Source organism: Uranotaenia lowii, chromosome 2, assembly GCF_029784155.1.
Source record: "Uranotaenia lowii strain MFRU-FL chromosome 2, ASM2978415v1, whole genome shotgun sequence".
NCBI classification, from domain to species: domain Eukaryota; kingdom Metazoa; phylum Arthropoda; class Insecta; order Diptera; family Culicidae; genus Uranotaenia; species Uranotaenia lowii.
The window spans coordinates 249009729-249022158 of NC_073692.1; the positions used below are offsets into that span (position 1 = coordinate 249009729).

Below are 12430 nucleotides of genomic sequence, written 5' to 3' on the forward strand. Positions count from 1 at the left end.
TCTAAAACGATAATAAGTTCAAAGTTATTGCATCGAGTAAGGTTCCCAGTGAACATTTTGGTCTGTATATTTCAGTTGTTTCTGAGATATACACACTTTTGTACAATCTGAAAAAGTTGTATAGAATATTCTATATGAGCCTGTACGTACCAAAGTGGAGGCAATATACGGACCAAATTTTGCTCACCTTGAAAATATAAAACTTTGTATTGCGTTTTCAACAATTTGACAGCAACTTTACTTTGCATAAAATCTTAGGATTGTACAACTTCCAACTTTACATTGCCTGTCTTACAATTTGATTACAATTTCCTTTAGCAGGTAGCCTGAGGTTTGTACAACTTTCTTCGCCATTTAATACAATTTATTGTTACTGTATCCCAAAACAATCATATTTTTCCCTTGTTACGATTTTACTATGAATCGCCGTGAACATAAATACAATAGAATTTAATGTTTACTGCGAAAAAAAATTGAACCATACACAACTTTATGTGTCTCTTTTCGCTCAGTCTCGAACTCACAACGTTCCGATCCCTCTCCTTCGATACTTCCTCGGCGCCATTTCATGTTGATGCAAACAAGCAAATTTGTTCATGTACAGTTGAGAGTGCCGTTTAAAAATCAGGTGATCGTATAAAATACCACTGACTGCATCATTTCGGACTCCAAATCTATTTATAGATGCCGTTTCTTGATATGCAACTTTAACCTATCTCATAGACGATTCTTTTACAATCAACAATTGTATTCAGCGCTGTGCGATCTTAGCTAGCTATTTACTGTACTGTTAAACAATTCGACAATCTGCAGATTGTTTAAATTCCATAATACGATGTTCTTACAATTACTGTACGACATTTCATGGAAATAATATGTCATCATAGATCGCAAGCATGAAAGATTGTTTAATTGTACAATGGGATATAATATTGAGTTTTACACAATTCTACTGCAATTCAAAACAACTTTAGTGATCTTTCTATACGATTAACAAAATATTATCGTTTATAATGAACTGTACAAACCATAAACGATAAAATATAATTTGGTTTAGCTACAACATGATGTTTATACATTTCCAATCTTAACTGGATGCTTATACAATCTACAATAAACACTATTTTACGATTTCTGGGTTTCTGGATTCGTTTATCATAGAACCGGATTTTTTTAAGCGTCGCCTGTGTTTTTGCAAACGCCGACTGTATGTGCCACTTTTTTCATTTTTATAATTTTTTTTTCAATTAAAACTGCCTTCATTTTTGCATCAAAATTCGTCAAGGATTTCCAATTTTTGCAATTGTTGACATAAGATGATTACGATATCAGCAGCAACACGAGAAAAGGGTCTATGTTCATTTGTGACGTTTCGAGAAAAACGCGTTTGAAAATTTTGCAATCTTTTTTAAATCGCTAATTAAAATTCACGAGGATTCTCCCAAGTCTTTATGGTCAAAACGGTGCAAAGGATCATTTTAAATATGTTTTTATCGATACGACGGTGTTATCATGAAAAAATAGCCCGCAATTGTTTATAGACCCTAGCTGGAGTATGAAATTCGTCTAAATGTTTTATACACCCTTCGCTTTGTACTGTATGTCTCATATGTGTGAGTGAGATGGAGATAAAATTTCCCCTATTTTTTGACAAAGGCTTATGGTTCTCGCTATAGGAGTGAGTGAATAGCTTACGCATTCTTCCCCTTTTAATGTTTTGCATCTAGACCGTTTGCTTTGTTGTGGAGTAAAGGGTGTATAAATCAATCTGTGTGAGGATAATGTCATTTTATGGCTCTAAATTTTTTAGATCCTTTACTCAAACTGCATTATAAATCTTACGAAAACTGAAAAACTAAAAACGGTTTTTGTGTTGAGTAGAGCTTATATTGGGCTATTAGAATCCACTGAAAACCGGTTTTGTTTACTTTGTCTTTTATACCCTTTTCACATGTTGCTGCTGATATTGCTAAGCATAGGAATTGCATTATTAACAATTATTTACCGATTAATTAAATCTCAATTAGCGACTTTGAATGACATGTATGAATAGATTGTTTAAATTCCATTATACGATTTTCTCAAAATTACTGTACGACATTTCATGGAAATAATATGTCATCATAGATAGCAAGCATGAAAGATTGCTTAATTGTACAGTGGGATTAAATATTGATCTTTACACAATTCTACTGGGATTTAAATTAACTTTATTGATCTTTCTATACGATTAACAAAATGTTATCGTATATAATGAACTGTACAAACCATTAACGATAAAATATAACTTGGTTTAGCTACAACATGATGTTTATACAATTCCAATTTAAACTGGATGCTTATACAATCTACAATGAACAATGCTTTACGATTTCTGGTTATCTGGGGTTAGGTGACAGGTAGGGATAACAAACTACGGTAAGATAGTGAACCCTTCTGACAATGATATCGAGGCGTTGGCATATGATAACTTTTGCTACCATACTGTTACTGCTCGGTTGAATTGGAGGTTGGGTTAACTCGAAGCTCATGTAGGGCCCAATTGTCCCAGTCCGTCGAGCACTATCTTAACGCTTCCCTCAACTGGTGCTTCAGAACCCTCGGGCTCTGCTGCCGCTATCCTACTCTAAGCTATTCTACTCTCATGTTAATTTTCCTCTTCTGTCCCCGATCTGTTTTTCCTTTCCGGGTCAGCCAGGTAGCTCATAAACCCATACAAAAAAAAAAAAAAAAAAATTGAAAGACCCAAATACTAGCTACTTGCTAGCATCCTCAGTGGGTTATCGACTAGATGGTATTTGGGTCTTTCAAATACTGTGGCTGAATTCAAAGGAATCATCGACTACTTTGAAATCATCCTATCCCTATTTAGTTATTTTGAACTCATCCAGTTGATGAATCTTGATCAAGTTAGAAAGCAATACTTGCTCGCAGGTATCGGCTGTGCCTTGCTACCTTTTTTATTAGTTGATCACCCAGGTGGTAAATCCTTTTTACGGATTGCATTCCAAGGCACGGCAAGCCACCGCGTCCCCCAGTTTGCTACTCTGGGTGTATGGGTGCAATTGGTGACTAATGATACTATGTACCCCTACACCATAAAGTCTACCTGGGGCCTCTGGCCATAATCCGGACCTGCAACGAAGGCTGAACCCATGATGGGAGACCATACTCTCGCAAAGCGCTCCACGGCAATACTCATTTGTTCGTTCTACACCTGCAAAGATCTTCTCTTTACTGTCACGATAAGCTACTCACGGGTTGGCAATCCGTTCGCCGCTACTCGTGACTCGAGGCCTACATTCGGCCTCTTGCCACAATTTGAGGCTCAAGGACCGACGCCTCTCCTCGTGATTCGAGACTCTCTCACGCTCATCCCTCTTGACACAATTCGAGACGAAAACAACTCGCTTCTCTTCGTGTCTTGAGGGCCCTCTATCGATCCGTCTCTTGACCCAATTCAAGACGAGAACAACTCGCCTCTCCTCGAGTCTGGAGATACTCACATCACCTATCATGTTCTCCGTCTCGACTCTTCGAGACTCAGTCTGAGTCTGAGGCCCAACCACTGGGACATGTTTACGGCACATGGCTCTATTCCCGTTTTGAGTCGATCATACCCGCGAATCGGGGCTAGGACTTGACTAGGACGGCACTTGTTCGCCCTGCGACCCCTCCCTCTTGCGACTGAGCACTGGTGCCAAGACACCCAGTCGCACCACGTTTGTGCCACACTCGGCACGCAGCTGTCGACTATAAACTAAGGACTATAAAAATCGCTCACTCCTCGAAACGCACACGAAAATGCTTCGCCGCCGGCTCGCTATTCGTTTGTGTTCAATACAAGCACGAGCAGCAACAAAAACGATTCTATGACGGCGGTTTCTATGCTGCTCATATTAAAAAACATTCATGAGCGAGTCTGAGAAACGGGATCACGAGAGACTCGAATTTGCTTCATGAGAATTTTTATACCGAGCTTGCTGTCTGTTTAGGGAAGGAAGTTCAGAAGAAAAAAGTAGGAAGAAAAAAAAGAAAAAGGAATCTTTCGGCTCGTCCTTCTCAGAGACAAACCGTCCGTACCGTCCGGGCACCGATCGTTTAAAGATAGGCTTGGCCTACACAAGTGCAAACTGTTGCTGTTGATGTTATTGATGTTCCTCCAAACTCGTAGCTTCAAAAAGTGACGCACATTCTTTTGTAGAAAGCAATAATAACAGCACTAGCAAGAAGCAAAACAATTCTTTTGGCTCGGCATATTTACCTGCAAAGAATAATAACATCAATAAAATAAAATGGATTGGATGTGCCGGCCGTATGCACACTGTTCTTCTTATTTTCCATTCCTTTTGGCCAACGCGTGTTTACAGCCAGCCAACACGGCTAGGCGTCATCTTTGTTGCTGTTAGTGTTTGTTCAAGATCAAGCTTTGCAAAGGGACAAACATTATTCCACGGGAAAGAATAATACCATTACTAACACGGCTCATGAGCGGGTTGGTAAAAAGTTTCATGAATCGACTCGCTGCTACGCAATCGTCGGGTTGATGCTAGATTTTGTGTGCGAAGAAGGAAGCAAGGCAAAAAGGAATCAGGAGTCTTGGTCGTGTTTTCGTTTTGGTCGGGCTTGATTCGTGAGAACAGGAGATTCTCGCTCACACCTCATTCGCGTTCCAGGGCATTTTTATGAGCAAAAATCGGAGCGATGCAGGCTCCGTCGGTCGTTTGAATGAGTTTTTCAATCCTTGGCTGTCGGCGGGCTGGCTGCACCAAGTGTGACGTGTAGTTCTCACAGGTGACGAGTCTGCAGACACGTTTCCACTCTGCACAACGGGGAGGTGGAACTACTTCACAAAGCCGTGCCTTGCTACCTGGGTGGTAGAAAAATATACACACATGCATGCATACATTGGAAAATTGTTCTGAGTATCGTAATAATTTATGGATGGATTATTTTAAAATGATTTAGCATTTCTGTACAAAGTATACTTTTCAATGTTCTTTGGCTGTTTTTTGGCTTGTAAATCCATTTTTTAAATTTACGAGCATATTCTTAGCTTCAAGACTAAATAGTAAAATAACGCTTTAAATTTAAGGGTGTAAAAACGTCATTCTAAAAATTTGAATACATATTCTAGTTCCAATTTTGTATCTTCTTCCAAATCTGTACAGTAAACTGCATTCATAACTTTGTTAATTCCAAATTGTGCTCTCAAAGTATGGGGTTTTGTTATAGACGCTATTTCCTAGAAAATATCCAAAACGACTATTACATAAAAATATAATAAACGATTTTATTCGAAAGTAAACCTACCGGACAAACGGGTCCACAAAAATTTCGAAAACTTTGATAAGTACTGATTCCATCATCGTACTTATTAACTATTTCAAGACCAACACAATCTCCACTTATCATTTGCATGACCATTGACTGCAGAATAAAAAAATTTAGTGATTTTATATGACTTGAAACGAAAAACTTACTTCGTATTCGGGAACCACGCCTTTATAAACATCGAGAAACTCTTCGCAGTTTGATCGGGCGAAATGAAACATTTTCAGGGCCGAAACGATAAACCCATTCGCTTGGATTTGAGATATTATTTTCCCCATATTCCCTTCACGTAAAGCGTGTGGTTTTATAATGCATAAAGTACTATTTTTGAAAAGTGCCGAGGAACATAAAAATAGCTTCACCCTATTGTCCTGAAAAACAAATTGCGATTCCTAAAAGAAGGTTAAGGTTAGTGTTTGAGCCATAAATAATACATCTACATACTTACGACATTGGAATTTGATGAGTTGTTAGAATAGTAAATGTTACCGCCAAAACGTATTCTGAAAGACTTGTCGTGTTCCTCTTCACAAAGTTTCTTAAACTGAGCATGTGAATTATTCCCGTAGAGTTCGACAGCTAAAAACGTATGAGGTGGCATGTTTTCTGACATTTGACTTAGTTCAGGTCTTTCATAGCAAATGGATTTCAGATGTCCTTGATATTGCTCGTGGGGCTTGTACATGTTCATTTTTCTTACACACAATCCATTGTTCTGCATTTCCATAAGTATATCGCCGATGTGTGGTAATGTTTCAGATGGGAATATACTGAAGACTCTGAAACAGCATTTTTGATTTAATTATTAAGCCCATTCAATGGATACGTTTTTGTGATAGTACATTATTTGAAAGGAAGGGGAGGACATTTTTAGAATAATATCGTATTCATAATATCCTGTATGAAATATGAGAATATTTATTATAATCGTGATATTTGATTATTTTCAAAATTGAATTGAGTGTGATTCCAATCCAACCGAAGAAAGTATTCAACGTATATGAATAGGAAAAGATAACTGCAACCAAAGCCGGAACGACCGATAGCAAATGGCATAGTGCTGAGCTGCTCGAGGGCCATGCTAACCCTCAAAAAACGAAAAATTCGTTTAACCTTTTACGAAGCGTGTTTTGAGACTTTGTATGAGAGAGTTACGACAATTGTACAACTACACAATTTCATTGAAGGTGTCGAGTCACTATTTTGAAGTTAAATAGTACTTTTTGGGTGATTTCTTTAAAAAATTGTATGTTTTTATTGTTCAACATCTCTGAAAGTTGCATACACACCTAAACAAAAATATATACATTAGAAAGGGCAATCTTTCAACTTTCATAGACATATAGTTTCATTTGTATGCATGAAGTTTTACTACTAAAATAGCTTAACTACTGAAATAAATTCACTGAAAGCTGTCAGATTTTAACCAGTTTGGCCCACATTTTCAGCAGGTTGGTGTACAAATTTCGCACCTCTCAGGTAGCCGCGGGAGTAACAAATCCTTTAGCTCTCTTTTTGTCGCTCACCAAATCTACCACCCAGCAGCTCAGGACAAACTGCCGTGTCGCCGCGTGAAATGGAGAAAGATTATAATAGCGCCAGCACAAAATTTTATTGTGAATTTTAATAAAACTTTTAGAAACGTCGCTGGTGAACTGGTAACAAAACACAGACTTCCGACAAGTACTTCACTTTCCTTTGTCGGAAATCTTTTGGAAGTCGGAAGTCCGGACTTCCGAAGTATATTGTGTCGCCAGTCCAGCGCTGTAAAATCAGTTGAGCGACAATGGATTTTTTTCGGAGTAGGTACGTTAAACCTAACGTCGGAAGTAGTGCGCTGGAATCGCACGGTGACCCGCCATCCAGCGCACTACTTCCGACGTTAGGTTTAACGTACCTACTCCGAGAAAAATCCATTGTCGCTCAACTGATTTTAAAGTTTTTCCCTGTAACGACAATAATAGTGAAGTACTAGATTGTCGGAAGTATGTGTTTTGTTGCCAGTTTACCAGCGACGTTTCTATAAAAATTATTTAAATTCACAATATTTCTCTAAATTGAAATAAACTGCTCAAATCTTTTTAGATATTTTATCATTTGAGTTCTTTAGTAATATATTTGTTTTGGATATTATCATGGTTCTTTTCGTTTATTTCTAGTGGAGGAGAAACAAAAAGTATGATTTTCTGAAATACAGACCCCGTTCGTTTTTGGCAACACGCCCTTGAATTTTATGTTGCCAAAAAATTGTTTATTTTTTTTATTTTTATTTCAATTTAGTCAAAATTGATGTAAAACCTTATATTAGCATAACGTTTTTCAATTTGGCTGAATTATATTAGTTAAGCAGTTAAACATGGAATAATTAATGTTTTTACTGTTTAAAACTATTATGTATATTTAAGCCGAATTGAAAAATTTCATGCTTGTATTACGTTTGACATAAATTTTGATTAATTTGAAATGCAAATAAAAAATAAAAAAGTGGCAAAAGAAACCGTATTTTTGGGTGTTGCCAAAAACAAACGGTTTTTGCTCGGATGTTGCCAAAATCGAACGGGGTCTGCATCTGAAACTTTAATCAAAAATCTGAATCTGAATCTGATCTGAATCTGAAATCTAAATCTTAAATTTGAATCTGAATCCTGCAATTATGGACGTGTACTTTAGAAATTTTCCTGGTCATGTTATTTTGAGGATAAAATATTAAAGGATTTCATGTTATAGAAAATAGATTTAACAGTTGCAGAAGATTCTTTTTGAATAAAATGGATTAACGTAATCCCGTCCATAAAAAATATATAATATAAAATATCAATACATTCGTCTCCCATCAGTCAGTGAACACGGTCGTGGTTTTGCGAGCCTCGTGTGTGAAAAAAGTGTTCTTTGTTCGGTTGATAGGAGAGAGTTGCCGTATTCAATCCGGTGTTTTTTTTGCCGTATGGTGACACAAAAGACAATTAAATTCCCGCTAGCTACCAAAGTGGAGAAGTGCCCTCGCTAGAATAGGAAAAGTAATACGTTGACTTCCCCGAAACTTGGCCTGTCGAGTGCTGGTGGCCTGCAGTTTTTTATTCCGTTGTTCCCCGTGAAAAGGATTTGGCCCCCGCTGGAAGTGTTTGGAGGTGCGGGTGAAGGTCGTCGTCATCGTTTGACAAACGGCCTAATCATCTTCGTCAGACTAGTTCCCCGCTCATTGACCTTCGTGGCAGCCATCTTCAATCAACGAAAGAAGACCACGTGGTTGGAGCCATCGTTAGACACTGGACCAAATATACGACTTTCCAATTGGCCGAATAGTCGTGGATTACGAAAAAATCAATCAAGTTTGTAATATCTTTTATTTTTTTCACTGTTTCTCCCCTATCTTGTTTCCCTTTTTTTTTTATATTTCGATCATTGAGTGCTTTGCTCATATTTTTAAAACGGAGGCATTAGTGGCTCCGTTGAAAAAATATGAACGAAGGCGGGGGGTTAAACCCCTCAGTTATGGATGATGAGAGTCCAACCTACGAGAATGAGGAGCATCTGGAAGACCCAGATGCTGCTGGTCCCTCAAATGCTAGTCTTTCTCAGATGGATGATGCCTCTTCATCATCCCCAGCTGAGAGTAGAACAACCCGACTCCGAGCATATGCAGAGGGCTCATCTTCCTCTGGGCCATGGGTGGTTTTCATCCGGCCCAAAAAAAAACGGTAAGCCTCTTAACGTGGTACAGATCACCAAAGATCTGGCGAGGTGGCCCTCTGTAACCAGTGTTACAAAACAGCGTTCAAACAAGCTGCGCGTTGTTGTGGCTAACTCGAAAGCTGCAAACGAGATTGTAGCAAGTAATTTTCTGAACCTAGAGTATCACGTTTACATCCCGTCTCGAGACGTAGAGATAGAGGGCGTGATCACAGAAATGAGTCTGGATGCGAAATACGTTAAATCTAACGGCGTTGGCAAGTTCAAGAGCCTCGATTCGACTTCTGTCGAAATCGTGGATTGCCGTCAACTCAACACTGCCAACGTCGTAAATGGAGTTACAAAGTATTCGCCTTCAGCTTCATTTCGTGTGACCTTCGCGGGTACCGCCCTCCCTCACTACGTCTTGATTGACGGAGTTTTAAGGCTTCCTGTGCGACTCTTCGTGCCTCGACCCATGCATTGTAAAAATTGCATCAAGTTGGGGCACACAGCGTCGCACTGTTGCAATAAGCCACGCTGTCCCCAATGCGGGGAGAATCATAGGGATGGAGCATGCTCAGCAATAGAGCAGAAATGTGTTTATTGCGGGGGCTCACCCCATGAAATCTCTTCGTGCGAGGCATTCAAGAGTAGCTGGGATAAACAGAAGCGCTCTTTAAAGGAACGATCGCGTCGTTCTTATGCCTCTATCTTAAAGAGCGCTTCTCCACAGGACCAACCTCATTCAAGTAACATCTTTTCTGTGTTGCCAGTTGACAACGAAGAAACAACGGATGAGGAAAACCCTTTTGTTTTCGTTGCAAACTCCCGGAAACGTGCTAAAACAACTCCCAAGACACCCAAAATACCCAAGAAAATCCCTGCAATGAGCCCTCCAACCAGTGTCCCTAAAAAGCCGAATGCTGCAGAACAACAAAAACAAAATCCTCCTGGATTCCGCACGATTTTTTCACCACAGAACGATTCAACACCAGCAGGGACCTCAAAGGCCCCTTTGACGAATGCAGTTTTTTCAGAATCAACTTCCCAGCCAGGATTTTTTAAGTTGACTGACATTCTGAATGGAATTTTTTCGTTTTTCAACGTTTCTGAATCCATCAAAAGCATTGTAACAACAATGCTTCCTGTAGTAAAGACATTTTTGAAGCAATTGATGCAAACTTGGCCCCTCATTTCAATGTTTATCTCTCTCGATGGCTAATTTACGCCGAGAGGTCGGAGATATCACTGTTATACAGTGGAATTGTCGTAGTCTCATTCCTAAACTGGATCCGTTCAAATTTCTTCTTCATGAAACTAGTTGCGATATTTTTGCCCTTTCAGAAACATGACTTTCTTCTCAATCAAACATCTTATTCCACGATTTTAACATTATCCGTTTGGATCGCAACGATTCTTATGGAGGGGTGCTTTTGGGGATCAATAAGCGCCACTCCTTTTATAGAATCCACCTCCCTTTATCAGGAGGAATTGAAGCTGTTGCATGTCATATAACTATAAGAGGTAAGGATTTATGCGTTGTCAGTTTGTACTGGCCTCATAGAGTTGCAGTGGATCGAAATCACCTAGAGGACCTGTGCTCAGTGCTTCCTGAGCCATGGTTGATCCTGGGTGACTTCAATTCACATGGAACTGTCTGGGGAGAACAAACTGACGATTGTCGTTCTACTCTTATTTATGACATTTGTGACAGTTTCAATTTAACAATTTTGAACACGGGTGAAAAAACACGGGTACCTAAACCCCCTGCAAGACCAAGTGCAATTGACCTCTCACTTTGCTCAAATTCACTATCATTGGATTGCCAGTGGAAGGTAATCCCTGATCCCAATGGTAGTGATCACTTGCCAATCAAAATTACAATCACCAATGGGGCCAGCACTTCAAATTCAACAAATATGGCATATGACCTTACAAGACACATCGATTGGAAAAAGTACTCGGACGAAATAACAGATGCCATTAATTCTATGAATGTTTTACCTCCTTTGGAGGAGTATCACTTTCTTTCACGTTTGATCCATGAAAGTGCACTTTGCGCTCAAAAAAAACCTATCCCAGATTCATCTGTTCTTCGAAGGCCCCCAAATCCATGGTGGGACCAGCAGTGTTCCAAGCTTTATAAGGACAAATCAAAAGCATTCAAAGATTTTCGAAAACATGGAACCCTCGTCCTTTTTGAATCATATGTTTCCCTTGAAAATCAGTTCAAAAAATTGATCAAAGGGAAGAAAAAGGCGTATTGGAGGAATTTTGTGGGTGGTTTATCACGGGAAACATCCTTGAGTACCTTATGGAAAGTGGCACGAAGCATGCGCAATCGATCATCTACAAATGAAAGTGAAGAAAATACACATAGATGGATATTAAACTTTGCACGGAAAGTCTGCCCAGATTCTACACCTGTACAAAAAATAATCCGGAACGTGCCTCCTGATGGGTGTGGTCTGGATTCCAGCTTTTCGATGGTCGAATTTTCACTTGCCCTCCTCTCTTGCAACAATTCAGCTCCGGGAATTGATAAAATCAAATTGAACTTGTTGAAAAACCTTCCGGACGCCGCCAAGTTTCGCTTGTTAAATTTATTTAATCAATTCTTGGAGAACAACATTGTTCCCCAAGAGTGGAGAGAAGTGAGAGTTATCGCTATCCAAAAGCCCGGGAAACCAGCGTCCGATGCGAATTCTTACCGTCCAATAGCGATGTTGTCTTGTATACGCAAGTTGATGGAGAAAATGATTTTGTTTCGTTTGGATAAATGGGTAAAAGCAAATGGTCTCCTTTCAGATACTCAATTTGGGTTCCGAAGGGGCAAAGGGACAAACGATTGTCTTGCTTTGCTGTCTTCAGAGATACAAATGGCGTACGCAAAACGTGAGCAAATGGCTTCAGTGTTTCTAGACATAAAAGGAGCTTTTGATGCAGTCTCTATAGAGGTGTTGTCAGACAAGTTACACTCCAGGGGTCTGCCTCCACTATTGAACAACATCTTATACAGTTTGCTTTGTGAGAAACATCTGAACTTTGCTCACGGAGATATTGCAGTTAGAAGAACCTCTTACATGGGTCTCCCGCAGGGTTCATGTTTGAGTCCACTTTTGTACAACTTTTACGTAAGTGACATCGACAGTTGTCTCTCTGAAGGCTGCACTCTAAGACAACTTGCAGATGACGGCGTGGTGTCTGTCACAGGATCTTCTGAGTCTCATCTGCACAGACCTTTACAAGATACTTTGAACAGATTGTCTTCCTGGGCTTTGGGGCTTGGCATTGAGTTTTCCCCTCAGAAAACGGAGGTGGTTGTTTTTTCTAAGAAATATAGACCTGCTCAACCTAAGCTCCAACTCCTGGGCAGAACGATCACTCAATCGAGGTGTTTTAAGTATCTTGGGGTTTGGTTTGA

General features: G+C 39.5%; 1 protein-coding gene across 2 annotated transcripts; it reads right to left on the reverse strand.

Annotated features, from left to right (window-relative positions):
• Window positions 1-2187: 2187 nt before the first annotated feature.
• LOC129746863 (nucleoside diphosphate kinase 7) lies at window positions 2188-6107 on the reverse strand. 2 transcript variants are annotated; one of them, XM_055740768.1, is made up of 4 exons: window positions 5783-6107; window positions 5484-5726; window positions 5314-5430; window positions 2188-5245 (listed from the first exon to the last, which is right to left on the reverse strand). In XM_055740768.1, the coding sequence occupies exons 1-4, from the start codon at window positions 6059-6061 to the stop codon at window positions 5108-5110; spliced, it is 777 nt and encodes a 258-aa protein (XP_055596743.1). In that variant the 5' UTR covers window positions 6062-6107; the 3' UTR covers window positions 2188-5107. The 2 variants fall into 2 exon arrangements, with proteins under 2 accessions (XP_055596743.1, XP_055596745.1); XM_055740770.1 differs by having other exon boundaries at window positions 5141-5265.
• Between the last annotated feature and the right edge of the window lie 6323 nt (window positions 6108-12430).

Excerpts from the sequence above, each read along its gene's own strand:
- LOC129746863 (XM_055740768.1), bottom strand. The coding sequence starts at position 6,061 with ATGGAAATGCAGAACAATGGATTGTGTGTAAGAAAAATGAACATGTAC. Across the intron at positions 5,727-5,782 it reads ACTCATCAAATTCCAATGTC|GAATCGCAATTTGTTTTTCA; the intron begins GTAAGTATGTAG and ends ACCTTCTTTTAG. Across the intron at positions 5,246-5,313 it reads TTTGTGGACCCGTTTGTCCG|GAAATAGCGTCTATAACAAA; the intron begins GTAGGTTTACTT and ends GATATTTTCTAG.